We start from the raw sequence: 17,515 nt of genomic DNA, 5'->3' as shown, positions 1-17,515 counted from the left end.
AATTATTATTGAGAGATAGAATAAATAAACTAAGCATTATAAAGAAAGAGCAAGCCTAAAGAGACTTGTACAACCATTTTAAAAATGGCTTCAAACAGAAACCGACCTAAAACATGGGAAAGAAACAAAACGGAGTAAAAATCAACTCATAGGATCCCAATTAAAATAGTTTTTAGTGGAGAGAGCAAGATTGGATTATGGGTAGATGGCCCTCTGGAAGGACCTGATAATATTTCTTCTATCCTTTATTACACAAAACCGACTGAGAGCACCTTCACTTGAGTCTAACTAGTATTTGAATGAAGATTTGGTGGCCCAAAAACCAAACAGAATTAAGATCCACTGACATGCCTAAATTAAGATGAGCTATAGGATTTACTAAATACACACTTACCCTTTTATGCTATTTGAAATTAATTAGAAAAAATAATCTAATTTATCGTTGACTATATTCTAACTTTTTACTAATTGAATTTTCATAAAAATAGAACATTATTGTATTTAACAAAATGAAATAAAAAATTTAACACAATCAATAAAATTTCAAGTCATAAGTTATGGCTAATACATATTTAATTATTACTTTAGGTGTTTAATAACATTTTTAATTTAATTTAAATATTTAATGAGTTAATTTTTAATAGTATTGGATTATAGCTAGCCTAAGCGGCCCTCATAAGCATGAAAATGATCAATGTTATTTAGCCCAAGTACACCAACATGATGAAACCGAAAACAGCCCAACTATTTCTCTCCGACGCTGCATTCTACATGCTTTTACAATCTCAATTCTCAGTTTTTCTGAGATCCAATCACATCAATTCCGATTAGCGGATCGCCAATTCCTCTGTGTTTGTGTATTCTCAATCCTAGTATAGAAGAACAGGGGCAATATGTTTAAATTTTTGAAGGGAGTGGTGGGTGGATCTGGTACTGGACTTAAGGATCTCCCTTACTATATCGGCGAACCTTACCCCTCCGCTTGGGGCTCCTGGACTCATCATCGTGGCACCTCTAAGGTAATTCTACGTTTCTGTTCTATCATTATTCAATTAGAGGTGACAGGATTTGTGATTTTGTTCCTTCATTCGCAATTCAGGTTCTAGTTTGTGTCCATTATGGTATAGAAGCTTAAGATCGTTGTCGTAAAATACTAGGTTCAAATAGGTGTAAGTGAGGCTTCACTAAAACAACTGGAATGTACTACTTCATATATTTGCAGCTGAGAATTGGTTGCCTTTGACCTCTGCTGCTTTGCTATTAACTAATAATGTCTACACACAAATGCTACTTCAAGTTATGGCTATTTTCATTGTTCACACAGTAACATGTGTTAAATCTTCTTTACCCCTTCTGCTGCTTTGTCATGGTATATGAGGATATTCATTAAATGCTTTTAATGATTTTACTTCCATCCCCCGATTGAGAGCTTTCATGGGCAAAAGGAATGTGGTTTAGTTTATTATTGAACGAGGGTTGTGTATTTTAAATGGCTTTTTCTTATTTTTGGATAATCACGTCATTGATTTTCGGTGCTGTCCTGTTCCCTGCGCCAACTTTTGGGTTAATCATTTAGTAATTTAGGACTTAATTGCATGCGGTTTGTCATGTTCTGCTTTTTTCCTTTTTTTTTTTTTTTTTTTAATTTCAAGTCAACATTTATGTTATTTACGTAGAAAGACAACAACAATTGTGACTAGAAATGCTTTGTTTGTCTACACAGGCACTACCTTGTTGTGACCATGAGAAGAGTATTTTATCTGGGCATACCATTTGTGAATTTGGAGGATTTTTTTTCTCAATCTAAAAGTTCTGAATAACGAGCTTGTATATCACAATATTTTCCCTTTTTCTTTTCTTCATCAAAGTTGACATAATTGTGCTTGTTGGTTTAACTTTCAGGATGATGGATCTCCAGTCTCAATATTTTCTCTTTCTGGAAGTAATGCTCAGGATGGACATCTAGCAGCTGGTCGGAATGGTGTCAAACGCCTTCGCACTGTAAGCAGCCATGGTTTCTGCGAGATTCATTTGGCAGAAACTGGAATTTCTTCTTTAGTTATTTTTAATAACTTCTTTTTGAAGGTTCTGATAAAATATTTATTCAACTAATATTTGTATTCCTATTCCCTCGATGAGGATTATAGTGTTTGAGTGCTAGAGCTGTAGGCTTTCTAATTATAGGAATTGTGACAATGAGCATAAAAGGCTGCTCTTGCTCCTTTCAGGTCAGGCATCCGAATATTCTATCATTTCTATACAGTACTGAGGTTGAAACTTTAGACAGTTCTTCTACCTCAAGGATTACTTTGTATATGGTGACGGAACCCGTTATGCCATTATCTGAGAAGATCAAGGAGCTAGGTTTAGAAGGCACACAAAGGTATAAGTGCAGTAATCTGCTTGAGGCTTAGTCCTTTGGTTATGCAACTTCCCAATGCTATTTTTATTTGTTTTGCATATAGTTAATGCATTACACTCATTCTTTGCCAAGTTCTTATGTCATAAATAGTCACTGGTTATTTCACAAAAATGTATGCAGAGAGTTGACGGAACCATTCCACTCCACCAATTTACGTTTGAGTTAATGCAGTCGGTTACATTTTTTTTACTTGTGATATTATTTTGTCGGCAGAGATGAGTATTATGCTTGGGGGCTGCACCAGATAGCTAAAGCTGTGAGCTTTTTGAATAATGATTGTAAACTAGTATGGTTTCTCAACTTCTTAAGTGATCAAAATTGAGTAACGGAATAATTTTTCCTATACGTTTTTTCTTCTAGGATTTTTTTTTCCTTTTTTTTTTTTCTCTTTCTTTTTTGTTCATTCTCTGACTGACCAGATTCAACCACAGGTACATGGCAATGTTTGCTTGGCCAGTGTTGTTGTCACACCAACTCTTGACTGGAAGCTGCATGCTCTCGATGTTTTATCTGAATTTGATGGGAATAATGAAACTGCAAGTGGATCAATGCTGGTAATCCACATGCTAGGGAGTGAGCAATTCATTGCAATTTCTTTTTAGTTCCTGTATGCGTGTGCTGTTATCTTGAATTTACAACCTAAGCAGAAAATATGAATAGTATAGTCCCTGATTACTATGTACAGAACATCATAATTTCTGTTCCTTGCCAATTAAGTTGCATTAGTTCAGTTTAGGCTTTGATTTCCTTATTCCCCCTCTACTGAAAGTAACTCATCTTATTTTGTGCAGCCTATTTTTGTAACTGAAATGTTTCACTTAATATATTGTTTTCACATTATTCTTTTACTCAACTGCTGGATTCTTTATGATGGTGGATGCTATTTCTTACTATTATCTATTCTGCATTGTTGAGTATGGATTTCTTTAAGCTTTGGCACTTCAGTAAGAATTGAGTGCATTTGCTTCACATTTATTCTATTTAGTTGTTTGTTTTCCCATCAGCAATATGAATGGCTTGTTGGGCTACAATACAAACCAATGGAGTTGGCCAAGTCTGACTGGGTTGCAATCAGAAAATCTCCACCTTGGGCCATTGATTCTTGGGGTTTGGGTAAGACCCTGCAGCTCATCTTTTTCATTTGGCTCTAACTGAGCTTAGTATTTTGTTCCATGAAACTAAAATGGCTACTTTTCACACATTTTGTTGGGCAAAGATAATGCATGTTCAATTGTGTTTCATTAGAGTTTTCTTATTCCCCCCGCCTTCTGCCGGCTAATATAAAGGGCTTTTCCTGCCCTTTTTGGAGTTCTATGGGGCTGCCACATGAGCACTGAGATGTAGAACCCACATATATCACACTGTTTGACAATTCTATAACAAATGACCTTAACTTAATATTATGCAAATATTAAATTCCTTGAGACATATGATCAATTTCTTTGGGATTGGAGAACATTCATGTAACTTAACATTTTATTATTCATGGTAAAACACTCTTGTCACTTATGGTTGTGGTTGTTGTGGTACATGGGAGTATTGTTTTCCACCCATAAGATGGAGGATTGGAGGTACTAAAAAATGAATTTAATTCTTTTCAATTTTTTCAATCCTCTAAGAAGTCCTATGGAATTCCTCTTAGCTTTTAAATCATCCTTGAAAACTCCTTGTTAATTGATCCTTTGGATGTGGTTGCACAATCATAGCTATTTAACTTTGAGAAAATAGGGAGAAAAAGAAATATGAGAGTAATTAGCTTGATTATTACTTCAAGCCCATGGGGTTCTAACTTCTAAGTAGATTTTTACAAAAGCTGTAAATAGAAAAATATATGTAATTATAAGCCTAAAATCTTCCTCATTGGTATGAGGAATTACTTCCTAATCTAGTGCATAAATTTATTGGGATTGCTAATCTTGTTTTAGATTCTTAGCACTCCCACTCAAGCTGGAGGGTACATATTATAGGCTCTATGTTATAAATGTAATCAATTCTAGACCCTCGAAGAGATTTTGCAAGAATGTATGCTAATTGTTTGTTTGAAACGACATAACTAGTAGCAATATGCCCCGACTAAATCTTGTCTAAAAATGACAATTTATCTCTTTGTGCTTTATTCATTCACTAAACACGGGATTTGAAGCAATATGGAGTGCAACTTAATTGTCACAAATCAATTTCATCTTTTTATCTCTTCCATACTTTAATTCTTGAAGAAGTTGTTTTAACCATATAAGCTCACATGTAATTAAAGCAAGGGCCCATACTCTCTTTTTTTGCACTAGATTTGGCTACCACATCTCACTTCTTACTTCTTTTAAGATATCAGATTACTTCGGGTTGGAATGCAATACTCCGAAGTTGACCTTTTCTATGAAGGGAATCATGTCCGATTTGCATTTGAATATCCAATGATCTTCGTACATACCCTGTCTTCATACAACAGACATTGGCCTGGAGCTCCTTTAGTATACCTAGTATGCGAAATATTGCATTACAATAACTTTCTCAAGTCACTTGGTGGAATTGACTAACCACAATGACAACAAAAGGGATATCGAGATGTGCGATTGTGAGATACTTGAGCTTGCCAACAAGTCTTCGATACGGACCTGAGTCCTTTAGAGTCTCCCCTCCAGGAATAAACTTAACATTTGAATCCATAGGGACTATAGTCCCTATAGGCTTACCAGCCTCTTCCAATATATGCAATTGTATATTTCCTTTATGAAATGATAATATCACTGCTAAATTGTGCAACCTCAATGCCTAGGAAGTATTTCACTTTTCCTAGGTCTTTGGTCTGGTAATGACTAGAGAGATGTTGTTTAAGTTGGACAATGCATTCATGATCGTCACCGGCTATGACATTATCATCAACATAAACTATCAAAAAGATACTTTTGCCATAAGAAGAATGTTTTGTAAACATTGAATGATCTGTTTCACTTCAAAGCATGCCAAATTGTTAGACAACAGTGTGAAAGAGACCAAAGCATGCCCTTGGTGATTGCTTCAGGCCATAAAGGGATTAGCACAATCTTCACTCTAATCTAGAGCTCAAACTCCCCCTAAGCAACAAACCGTGGTGGTTGCTAAGTTGCACAATGCATTCATGACCATCACATTATCATCAACATAAACTATCATAAAGATAGTTTTCCAGGAGAAGAATATTTGTCATTACTGAATGATCTATTTAACTTCAAAGCATGCCAAATTGTTGGACAGCAGTGTGAAAGCGACCAAAGCATGCTTTTGGTGCTTGCTTGAGGCAATCTTCATGCTAAGCTACAGTTCAAACTCCCTCTAAGCAACAAACTGTTAAAATAATAAGGAGAATAAAAGTGTATAGAGGAATATTCTGTATAAACAGGAGGTAGTATTGTAACTGATGGGATTCAATTGAGAATTTAATAAAACAGCAATTACTCTCTCTTAATTCTCTCTCTTTCCCTCTTCTCTCCTTCCTCGATCTTCTCCTTCTATTTCGTCTCCCTGCTTCTCTTCTTTCTGCCCCTTTCCTTTCTCTCCTTCAGCAAATTTGGTGCTTTTATAACAGTCGGTATCAGAGCCTACAATTCGTATGCCCCAAATTCCAGGTTCTTCTTCTTGTTCTTGTTCCTCTTCTTTCTCCTCATCTTCTTATTGAATCCCAAATTTCTTTTGCTCTCTCTTTCTTGAATATCTTCCTTCTTTCTTGAATTTCCAAGAAATTCAAGAAATATCAAGATTCTATTCATTTTCCCCCCCAAATTATCTAATTCTCATCTTCTCTATGTTTCTCTCTATTTCTTCTACCTTTTCTTACTCTTTCTTTCATTCCTATTTCTCTTCTGAACTAATCTCTCCCTCACATCTAATTTTTAGGGTTTCCATTTGCATTTTTCTATTTCAGCTCTGGCTAAATTTTTTTTTTTGTACTAGTTGATAAATTCTTGAAAATATCAAGGAAACATTTGATTCTTTTCTCAATTTCCATTGCTGGTTTATTTCTCTTTATGTTTCTTTCTTCCCTAAATTTTTGGTTCCTCTCTTGAAATTCTTTCATCTTTTTCTTGAGATTTCATTTGGTGGGACTGAATTAATTTCAGTTCTTGGATGTTGGAATTATGGCTGGAACAGTGATGGAAAGTTCCTCAAAACTTGAGGAACAAATACAGATTTTCCAAGTTGTTTCTTTTTCTTATTGTCTTGCCATGCAGGGTATAATTAGAATCTAATATGTCTTTTCCTTGTGGACTTAATTCGCAGGTTGCTTCATTTATGAACTCTTTTCTGGTATTAAGCTGGGGAAAACAGAGGAGTTGCGCAACACTGTTTCCATTCCAAAGGTTCCATCTGTACTTGAAACAATGATATTGTTAGATTCTTTTGGTTTTTGTTTGTGCATTTTACTTTTTTTTTGTAGGTTGCTTTGGATTCATCTCAGTACTCATTTCCATTTGCATCTGTGTTTTCTTCAGTCATTACTTCAGGATTACCAGCGCCTCCTGAGCTCTGTGCCCTCCCGCAGGATGAATACATCAAAGCTTATAGAAAATAGTGGTGAGTTCTTATTTTGATTTATTTTATTTCTTGTGCATGTAGGAATTCATTAGCAGTAAGAGTTACTGGAGACGGGCCTTCTTGTCCATTTGTTTGTGTATTTTAGGTCTTGTCATTACGTTCACTATTGATATGGATAATTCTGTAATTTGTAAGATCAAAGGCATTGTTCATTGTGTGAATGGTAGATTGCTATGTTATTTTCTAGGCGAGTAAGGATCCAACTTGTTTTCAGTAGGACAATGTGAAACTTTTAGAAGTTATTTATTGCCAGACTATCTCTCTTTCTTAACTGAAACTAAATCGGAAGATCTTTGCTCAATATTTTGTTGAAACCAATAATTTTTCACTTTGATTGTGAAAGAAATGGATGATATGAGGATTAGTTGGTTTGGGTGTTTAACATTTCTAGTTATATTTTTTGCTGCTATTCTGGATTTTGGCCTTTTAGAATTGGGTCCTGGAAACAGGAGGAAAATGCGCAACTGGTTTTTTGTAAGTGTTTTAAGGGAGTGATGTTGCTGCCACAGAAAGAAACTGGTAGACCATTAGATTGTCAGATATTTACTTTTCACATAACTGAAGCCTCCTTAATGGCAAACTTTGAAAATATGATTATCATTATTAGTAACAAAGTGATATTGATTATTTTTTAGACATCTCCCTTTTATAGTCTTTTTTATTTGCTACTGATATTTGTAGGAAGGCATCTATTATCATCTATCTACTCTTTGATCGTTTAGATCTTTAGACTTGCTTAAATGAAATTCGTGAATTCAGATGTGTACGCAAGCATTTGATTCTGGATTTTCTGTTCTTTTCCACCTTCTTTTTTCTGGTTTCATGGCTTTCATCTTGGAGCTGTTGTTTTCTTTTGTTACTAAGCAGAATACTTTCAGAATAAGTTGGTAGACACCATACATTTCATGGAAATTCTCACGTTGAAAGACAGTGTTGAGAAGGATACCTTCTTCCGTAAACTTCCAAATTTAGCGGAGCAGCTTCCTCGCCAAATTGTGCTAAAGAAGGTGTGAAAATTCATTTCTAATTTATATATGAATTTTTCTAATTTATATATGAATATTTTTCTCTATGCTTTTCCCATTCAGTCATTCGTATTCTCGATTTTGCAGTTGCTTCCATTATTAGCTTCTGCCCTTGAATTTGGTTCTGCTGCTGCCCCTGCTTTGACAGCATTGTTGAAAATGGGTTCTTGGCTTCCAGCTGAAGAATTTAATATCAAGGTCATCATCTTTCTTTTCAAGCATAGTATGATCTCATTATTGACTAATTACTTTCTTTGACTGGTGCAAATCCTTTACAATTTCTTTTTCCCTTTTTAGGTATTGCCAACAATTGTCAAGCTGTTTGCCTCAAATGATCGTGCCATTCGAGTTAGTCTCTTACAGCATATTGATCAATATGGAGAGTCATTATCAGCACAAGTTGTTGATGAGCAAGTAAGCAGTTAGTTACTAGAGGATAATGACTTTGCTTTTATCAAACTCGTTAATTTTAGCTGGTTGAGCTCCTAAACTATCATATGGTTTGATTGTATTGCTTTTATTAGGTTTACCCTCATGTTGCTACTGGGTTTTCCGACACATCAGCTTTCCTCCGTGAACTGACGTTAAAATCCATGCTTATTTTGGCACCAAAGGTACTTTTGATAGTTTTTCTGTGGGATCTTATCTTCTTTAGTATTTATCAAATTTATCCCTATTATTATTATTTTTCTTTGTTGCTCTTTTTGTTTGTATATATTGTTTCAATAGTACGATCTGTACATTTAGTATATTTGTTTCATTTTCTATTGGTTTTTAGCTCATTAATGTCTCTAAATATTTGATAATGACTCAATAAGTTTGATGTGATGATAGATGGTCCAAAGTAGTGGATGGGTTCAAACACATGCTTTGTTTTATGTTTTTTTGAGAGCTTCTTGGCTTAAGGATGAGCATCCACTGAGATTATGGCGATGTTTGTAGCATTTAGTTGCATGGATGAAGAGAAATTCTTTGGAGGTTATTGGTTGGTCATAACTTGTTAAATTAGGGAATTGTCCTATGATCAAGGGAATTTGGCAGGCTATGGTTGAAAGAGATATAATATTCAGTAATGGGTAATTGGGAATTGGATAGCTAATATCAGGAGCTGGTATTGAGAGTGATCTCAATTTAGCTTTAGATACTGGCCAGCATGGAAGTGGAGAAATTATCATATTTTCCCTGAAAGAAACTTCAATAGAAATGCTGCCATTTTGATTCTGAGCTATGTGTGGGAGGCTCAAGAAGCGAAAAGATGTTTGGTTTATGCTCCTTTCTAGACCAAAAAGGAAGGAGAGGTTGGGATGCTCCTTCTGGCTCACGGGAATGCATCAAAAGTAGAAAGAAGACAGGCAGCAACCTGGTATCTACTTTGGGGGTAAAGATGGTGTTTGGGTGGAGGGTTTGCTCAGAATTTTGGTGTTGCTTCTTCAATGCATCCAGAGTTATGGGTATCTGTGTGGGCATGGTGCCAGCTTGGAGTCCCAAGACAAGGAAAGTTATTGTGGTATAATACTGAGCCAAATAATCCTAATGGAGACTTGGTTGATGCTTTTAGTAGCTGATGCAATTATGCAACTGGGTTGACAGGTGAAGTGTTGCAAGTTCATAGAGAAACTAATTTGTGTGCTGATTGGCTTCTGAACTAATTCACTTCCAATTGGTAGTCCATTTTGACTTCTCTTATTCTTAATGTATTTCTTAGGTGAAGATCTGCCTGGAGTTAACTTGCTGTGTTTACTGACTAATCATGCTTCATCTTATACTTTCATCTTGTGCTGTTATTTGGAGCAATTTTTTAAATCATACATAATTTAAAAAATATTTTTAAAATCATACAGGCTCCGAAAATATTTTCGGAACCTGTGTGTCAACCTAGCATCTTCGGCAGTATGACTGCCGAAGATGCTAGTTCGGCATTCGTGGTGCCGAAGAAAAGAGAATTCGGCACCATGAGTGCCGAAGAACCGTGAATGAGGCTTGTTCGGCATTATTCGTGCCACGGGAGCATATTGTTTTGCTCCCGTGATTGCCAGCTTGGTCTTCGGCACTAAAGGTGCCGAAGATCTCATGGCCAGCTTGCTTTTCGGCATTATAAGTGCCGAAGAGCTGCTGGCCATGAAAAAAAAAATTATATAATAAAATAATAATTTTAAATATTTTATTATTATTAATTTTATTATAATAAAAAAAATTTCAAAAAAATAACATTTTATTTCAAAAAATTTAATTTTAAAAGTTTAATTATAAATTATTTATTTTATTAATTTTACTAATTAATTTTTTGAAATTATTTATTGTATTATAATAAAATTAATACAAGTAATAAAATATTTATTTTTTGTATTATAATAAAATTAATAAAAATATAATAAAATATTTTTAATTAATTTTTATATTATTAAGATAATATATATATTTTTTATTTAAAAAAATTCATATTACCATTTAACTTTCAAATATAGTGCCGAAGATACGTTGTGCATGCATGGCTCATGCACAGCAGGATAAACGCAGGTGCCGAATATTGCAGACGGGGCGGAGCAATTTTTTAATTCATGCAAAAATAAAATAATTTTTAAAAATAAAATAATTAATTAATAATAAAAATTTTTAATTAATTAATATTAAAAATAATTTTATTACTCATATTAATTTTATTATAATACAATCAATAATTTCAAAAAATTAATTAGTAAAATTAATAAAATAAATAATTTATAATTAAATTTTTAAAATTAAATTTTTGAAAATAATAAAGTTATTTTTTTGAAATTATTTTTTTATTATAATAAAATTAATAATAATAAAATATTTAAAATTATTGTTTTATTATATATATATATTTTTTTTTTTGCATGGCCAGCAGCTCTTCGGCACTTATAATGCCGAAGAGCAAGCTGGCCATGCTGTGCATGAGCCATGCATGCACAACGTATCTTCGGCACTATATTTGAAAGTTAAATGGTGCCGAATATTACAGACGGGGCGGAGCAATTTTTTAAATCATGCAAAAATAAAATAATTTTTAAAAATAAAATAATTAATTAATAATAAAATTTTTAATTAATTAATATTAAAAATAATTTTATTACTCATATTAATTTTATTATAATACAATCAATAATTTCAAAAAATTAATTAGTAAAATTAATAAAATAAATAATTTATAATTAAATTTTTAAAATTAAATTTTTGAAAATAATAAAGTTATTTTTTTGAAATTATTTTTTTTATTATAATAAAATTAATAATAATAAAATATTTAAAATTATTGTTTTATTATATATATATATATATTTTTTTGCATGGCCAGCAGCTTTTCGGCACTTATAATGCCGAAGAGCAAGCTGGCCATGAGGTCTTCGGCACCTATAGTGCCGAAGACCAAGCTGGCAACCACGGGAGCAGAACAATCTGCTCCCGTGGCACGAATAAGGCTTGTTCGGCACTATCAGTGCCGAACAAGCCTCATTCACGGTTCTTCGGCACTCATGGTGCCGAACTCTCTTTTCTTCGGCACCACGAATGCCGAACTAGCATCTTCGGCAGTATGACTGCCGAAAATGCTAAGTTGACACACAGGTTCCGAAAATATTTCGGAATCTGCATGATTTTAAAAATATTTTTTAAATTATGTATGATTAAAAAAATTGCTCCTGTTATTTGATTGTTCACTGTCTCCATAGGTTTATTTATACTCGGATAGATAATTTAATTGTGGTTGCTGACTCATCCTAAGTGTTGCTTCTGCTTGACCTAATATTGCAGCTTTCTCAACGTACTTTTTCAGGCTCCTTATTGAAGTATCTTTCGAAGTTGCAGGTAGTTAATGATTTGTTTGTTAATAGAACAGAATTCTGTCTGATTTGGTTTATAATACTATTATGTTGAATTTTACAGTTGGTTATTCTTTGATGCAGTTGAGGATCCCATTTTCCCTTTCATTTTTAATGGAATATGTTTATGGTCATTTAGTTGTGTGATTTGTGATTTTTTTATGTTTATATTTCACAGGTTGATGAAGAGCCAGCAATTAGAACAAACACAACCATATTACTAGGGAATATTGCAAGCTATCTAAATGAAGGGGTATTTATGAACTTATAGTCACAATTAGGAATTTGTGTTTATTACTATTCATAAACAGATTTATTAGATGCTTTCATGTGAAAGTATAATCTGATGTGTTTGAATTACAATGCAGACAAGGAAGAGAGTATTAATTAATGCTTTTACAGCCCGTGCACTGCGTGATACTTTTTCTCCTGCCAGAGGAGCGGGTATAGGAATTAGCCACTTTTAACATTTTTGAGGCCTTGTTCACTGTCCTATAATTTAATTATTGATTCACTCTAATATTTTTCCAATTTAATTTGGGTGTAGTTAAACCAGAAGTCCAAACCTTTGTGCAAATTTGCATAGGAATCTTTTAATTTTTGTAATTTAGGTCTAATTTCTGAAAGTGCTTGCAATTTATCCAATTAATCAATTGGCCAAAATTGAAATTAAGGAAATATTATTTTAATTAAAATATTTCAGTTTGGTGTTCTCTCTGTCTCCCTCCCTCTGTCTCTCTCTCACCTACCATCCCCCTCTTGTCTTCACCATTGTCACCCTCCCATATCCATCTCTCTCTCTCTCTCTCTCTCTCTCTCTCAAATGAAATTTCACTGATTGCCTAAGCAAATGAAGCCCACCTAACCCCCTTTGTGCATCTCTCTCTTGTCTTCTTGAATCCTCCCAACTCCAACACCAAGCCTCCTCTGACTTACTAAGAGTAGCATTGGTGATTATATAGAGAGGGGACAGTTGGGAGGTCACTGTTACTCCAAGAGCCTTTCTGGGTTTTGCCATGAGAGAGTCATCAAAGTAGATCTGTTAGGGTGGTGATCCAACCAAGCTTCATTGCTTCAATTCTTGCAAATAGTTGGTCACCTGGGAGTGTGTCTGATATTTGGGCCCAAGGTGTCAAAATTAAAAGATTAGGATTACAACCCAAATTTGCACAAATACATGAAAGGTGTAATTTTTTTTTTCTTTTTGGTCGTAATGTTATACTAATGAAAATGAAATATGAATGTGGCAGGAATAATGGCTTTGTGTGCCACTAGTTCTTATTATGACATGAATGAGATTGCAATTCGAATTCTTCCCAATGTTGTTGTACTCACTGTTGATGCTGACAGGTCATATTTTCTGAGTGATTTGTACTTGTTTCCTTGTTAGGTTGGAGGATTTGTACTTTGTTAGTTTACTCTTGATATAGATTAAATGTAATGTTTTCCTTTCTTTCTTTCTTTCTTCCTTTCTTTCTTTTGAACAGTGATATTCGATCAAAAGCATTTCAAGCTGTTGATCAATTTGTTCAAATACTCAAGCAGTACCATGAGAAGGTGTGTGCTTAAATTCTTGTTGCTTCTGTGTCAATATATTCTTGTGGCTGAATTTTGTGGGGATTCTAGTACAAAACCTACTTGATGAGAAGGTTGTGAATCATGATAGGAAATGGGCCAAGTTTTTGGAGTTGTGCTTTTTTTTTGTAGCTGCATTGTATACTTGCTACAGTAATAACTCAACAGTCATTTATTAACAGTCCTTTTGGTCTCTGGAAATTATATTCTTACCATTTTGGTTAAAATAGTCTACTTTTGAACTTAACTTAAGCATGTATTTGAATAATCTTGTAAGCTGAACGAATGGGTTTCCAATGCATTGTCCTGCTTCCTTTTCCTTTCTTCTTTTACTTCCTTACTCCATGATATTCATGGTCATATACTTGCATATTAAATGTTCAGGATGTGATTTAGACTTGTTGAAGTCATATTTGCAATTCTGTATATTGATTTCTCCCATCTGGGCTATTTATAGACCTCTGCTGGAGATACCACTGCAGATGCAACTATGGGGCTTTCATCAATGCCAGGAAATGCTAGTCTACTTGAGTGAGTTTACTTTTGACATTTTATTATTGGCATATATTGAATTGCAGTTGCTTGATGCTGGTCCAACTAAATGAAATATGTAAGTGTATCCAGTCAGGTAGCTATATTTTGAAACTTATTTCACCCATTGTATGCTTTAATTTTTTTTCTTGTTCTGTAATTTCCCCCTTTTACTCGGCATTTTAAGTTGTATTCTTCTTTTTCTCTTTGGGTAGAGATTTAGATCTTGTTTTGGATCTTATATATTGCAATTTAGAGTGCTTACTACATTATACATCAATTGATTTTTCTTAAACAATAATTATAATGACATCCTGTTTTTCAAGTAATTTCCCTTTTGCTTTTGGTGTGTGGGTGAATTTAAATGCATATGTCCTGTTTACTTATGGAAAACTTTTCCAGAAAGGTAATTCAGTTTTTCGTGAGTGAACAATCCTCTTGCTTTTCAGATGGACAACTTGCAGTTCTATCGTGTCTTCCAATTCACTTGTCACTGATTTTAAGTGGTTGTAGGATATTGTTCATTCTTTTATTTGTTATTTCTCATTTACAGCTCCTTTGATCCACAATTCCATTATTTAGCATGTGGCGCTTGTATTATTGTACTTCAAATGGATTTCTCTTTCGCACTCTTTTCATGTTCCCTTCATTTCCTTTTTGTCTGTGATGAAGATATATATATCTTGCAGATGGGCTATGAGTTCCTTGACCCTCAAGGGTAAACCATCTGAGCAAGCTTCACTTCCTCCTTTAAATTCTGGTGCACCTCTAGCTTCTACAGCCTCCAATGCCAGCTCAGGTATTTATCTTGATTACTCATTTAATACATTCCTTGTGCTAACTAGAAGAAAAACTTATATAATCTAGTCATCAATAATCAAAGATGGAACACTTGTGAAATTTTGCTCTGGCAAATATGTATTTTGAACAATGATGTCTCTTCATAGTGTACATGCCTAAGCTTTGTGAATTAGATACTTCAGAAATCATATGATGTTGAATTTGGATAACTGGAAATTTTAAATTTTATCTCCTCTCTATTTGTTGTGACCCTGAAGGATTAGGGCTCTGGAAGAGAACTAATTGATACCATAATTACGAGGGACAATTATTTGGTAATATATTAAGAAATTAGATAAACGGGCAATCTAGAAAACATTTAGTGGTGAATTTTACTTGAGCTGCTGATGTATTTGGTGGGTGGCTTTGGTGGAAGTTACTCCACTTGCAACTGAGGTCATGGAGCCATAGAATATAGCCCATCTACAAAGCAAGGGGAAGCCGGGAAGGCTGTGTCCATCAACTCTCTCCAGAGCCCACAAAGGTGGGATTGCTTCGTGCACTCGGTCATCCTTTTCCCTGATACAGTTGGTAGAAGGATTTAAATCTCAGTTTAAAAAATAAACTAATGTAGTATCATTGGTTCTACTGATAAATTGGTGATAGGTTCATTAATCATTACCGCTGCCCAATTTTATGTTCATGTCTTTATTTAACAGTTTAGTATCTGATGTTGAGTTTCCTTTTGTAATCAAATCAATGGATACTCCAAGCACAGCACCAGCCCGTGTAAATTCCAGCACAAAATTATACGATCAACCAGTATCTCTGTCTCCTACTTCAACAGACGGCTGGGGAGAAATTGAAAATGGATTTCAGGAAGAGCAAGACAGTGAAAAAGATGGTTGGGATGATATTGAACCTTTTGAAGAGCCAAAGCTATCTCCAGCTCTTGCAAATATTCAAGCCGCGCAAAAGCGGCCAGTCTCACAGCCAGTTTCACAACCAAAGCCACAAGGTAATAAAATCATAAATATCATTATCGTTATTAATAGCAAGTATAAATGTCCGAAACTGAATGTTTCAGCCATGAGGAGCATTCTTGGATCTGGATATTGAATCCTTGATTAACTTCTGAGCCTATAATATGTACCAAAACAAGGCATCTTAATTTTGAAAGTATGTTTTCTTGTGTGACTGCACGATGTCATGTTAGGTATATTTCCGTATCATGTTTCTTTATATATATGCCTTTACCTTTCCTTTTGTTTAGATTTTATTCTTTGAAAAGACGTTTAAGAAGTCTGTTTAATGAGTATTTGTTTAATCCCCTTCTCAGCTACAAGTCTGCGACCTAAAAATACAGGAAAGGTGCCAAAAGATGAGGATGATGATTTATGGGGTTCCATTGCTGCCCCTGCTCCAAAAACGGCATCAAAACCCTTGAATGTTAAAACAGCATCGACAACTGATGATGATGATGATCCTTGGGCCGCCATTGCTGCTGCTCCACCTGCTACAAGAGCCAAACCATTGTCAGCTGGAAGAGGCCGAGGAGCTAAACCTGCTGCTCCAAAACTGGGCGCACAAAGAATAAACCGGACTTAATCTGGAATGTAAATGTCAGAGAACTAAAAAAGATGAGGAAGGTCAAGATCTGTAAATTTTTCTTTGCTTTACTGGTGGCTGGTTTTCACATTAAAATACTTGAATCCATCACCTTGAGTTGTATCTACTACTTTCTCCCAACATATTTGATTTGTGTTATCATTCTTTTCTATAAAATACTGCTTTTGCTCTGTTTCTTCTTTTGAAGAAGCTGGTGTATGCCTATGCCAGATGGTTTTGTAGCATAAATTAGTATCTGCGGCAACTTCAATTTTGAATCAGCATAATCAAAGTTCTAGTAGACATGCTTGGAATGTAATGTCACTTTTGTCTTGTAAAAGGAATGGAAAGTTTTGTTACTTCTTCTGCAATTGTGACTAATCTTTTATGTATGTGCTTTAAAAAAACTTCAACAGGGATTATGCATGTATCCAATACACCATTGCCATCATCTGAATGTTTTCTTTAAGAAAAAAAAAAAATCAGGACGATATGCAATATTCTTTACAGATCCGCTGTTTCGTAATTACAGCAAAACCCAGCAATTTGCAAGAATAAAGTTGAGGAAGAAGTGGGGTTAAGTAGAATGATGAGATAGGGACCATAATTCTCTTGTGTTCATCAAGATCTCTCCAACTCCAAGCCCAAGTAAATACTGCTTTGGAGCAGTTGATACCTTGCTTTCCTTTCTTTCCAGCTTGGCAGCTGAATCTTCACCCACCTGAACTCCGCTCACAAACACAGGAATACTCTCCTTCGGAAATTGTGTGTGTGTGTACAGCAAAGAGTGGCAAGAAGATGAAGATACTGCCAGATACCTTAAAGTTGAACAACCTCATCTACTGAAATAGAAGTTCAAGTCCTACTTGTCTTAAAAAGATAAGACACAGACATACGTCGCATGAAACCTAACTGCTTTCACATCGTAGTCTTAAAAGGTGGTCCGATTAATGGATTTTCAGTTTAGATGAATATGGTTTACTTCAGCTAATAGTATACTACGAGTGAGAAGTAAAAGCTACGGAACAAGTCGGGCAATAGCATTTTGCAGGAGGAAAGACAAAGTTTCAGAGAGTACCTTGCTGGGTTATGCGATGGAGCCCAGAGAAGGCATATGAGGACTAGTAGCACAAATTCTAACAAGGTCCAGAAAGCTGAGATGATCC

At 34.6% G+C, this 17,515-nt stretch overlaps 1 protein-coding gene across 1 annotated transcript; it reads left to right on the top strand.

Annotated features, from left to right (window-relative positions):
* Positions 1 to 697: 697 nt before the first annotated feature.
* Positions 698 to 16,540, top strand: LOC110619321 (probable inactive serine/threonine-protein kinase scy1). The gene is made up of 21 exons (XM_021762679.2): positions 698 to 1,019; positions 1,903 to 2,001; positions 2,229 to 2,383; positions 2,636 to 2,708; positions 2,854 to 2,976; positions 3,427 to 3,535; positions 6,677 to 6,756; positions 6,889 to 6,970; positions 7,859 to 7,998; positions 8,104 to 8,214; positions 8,314 to 8,430; positions 8,541 to 8,630; positions 11,788 to 11,841; positions 12,034 to 12,108; positions 12,224 to 12,299; positions 13,106 to 13,205; positions 13,343 to 13,412; positions 13,888 to 13,961; positions 14,651 to 14,760; positions 15,520 to 15,759; positions 16,081 to 16,540. The coding sequence occupies exons 1-21, from the start codon at positions 894 to 896 to the stop codon at positions 16,347 to 16,349; spliced, it is 2,373 nt and encodes a 790-aa protein (XP_021618371.1). The 5' UTR covers positions 698 to 893; the 3' UTR covers positions 16,350 to 16,540.
* Positions 16,541 to 17,515: the final 975 nt, after the last annotated feature.

This window comes from Manihot esculenta, chromosome 7 (genome assembly GCF_001659605.2).
Source record: "Manihot esculenta cultivar AM560-2 chromosome 7, M.esculenta_v8, whole genome shotgun sequence".
Taxonomy (NCBI): domain Eukaryota; kingdom Viridiplantae; phylum Streptophyta; class Magnoliopsida; order Malpighiales; family Euphorbiaceae; genus Manihot; species Manihot esculenta.
The sequence above is the reverse complement of the archived record's forward strand: the minus strand, read 5'-3'. Positions and strand labels throughout refer to the sequence as shown.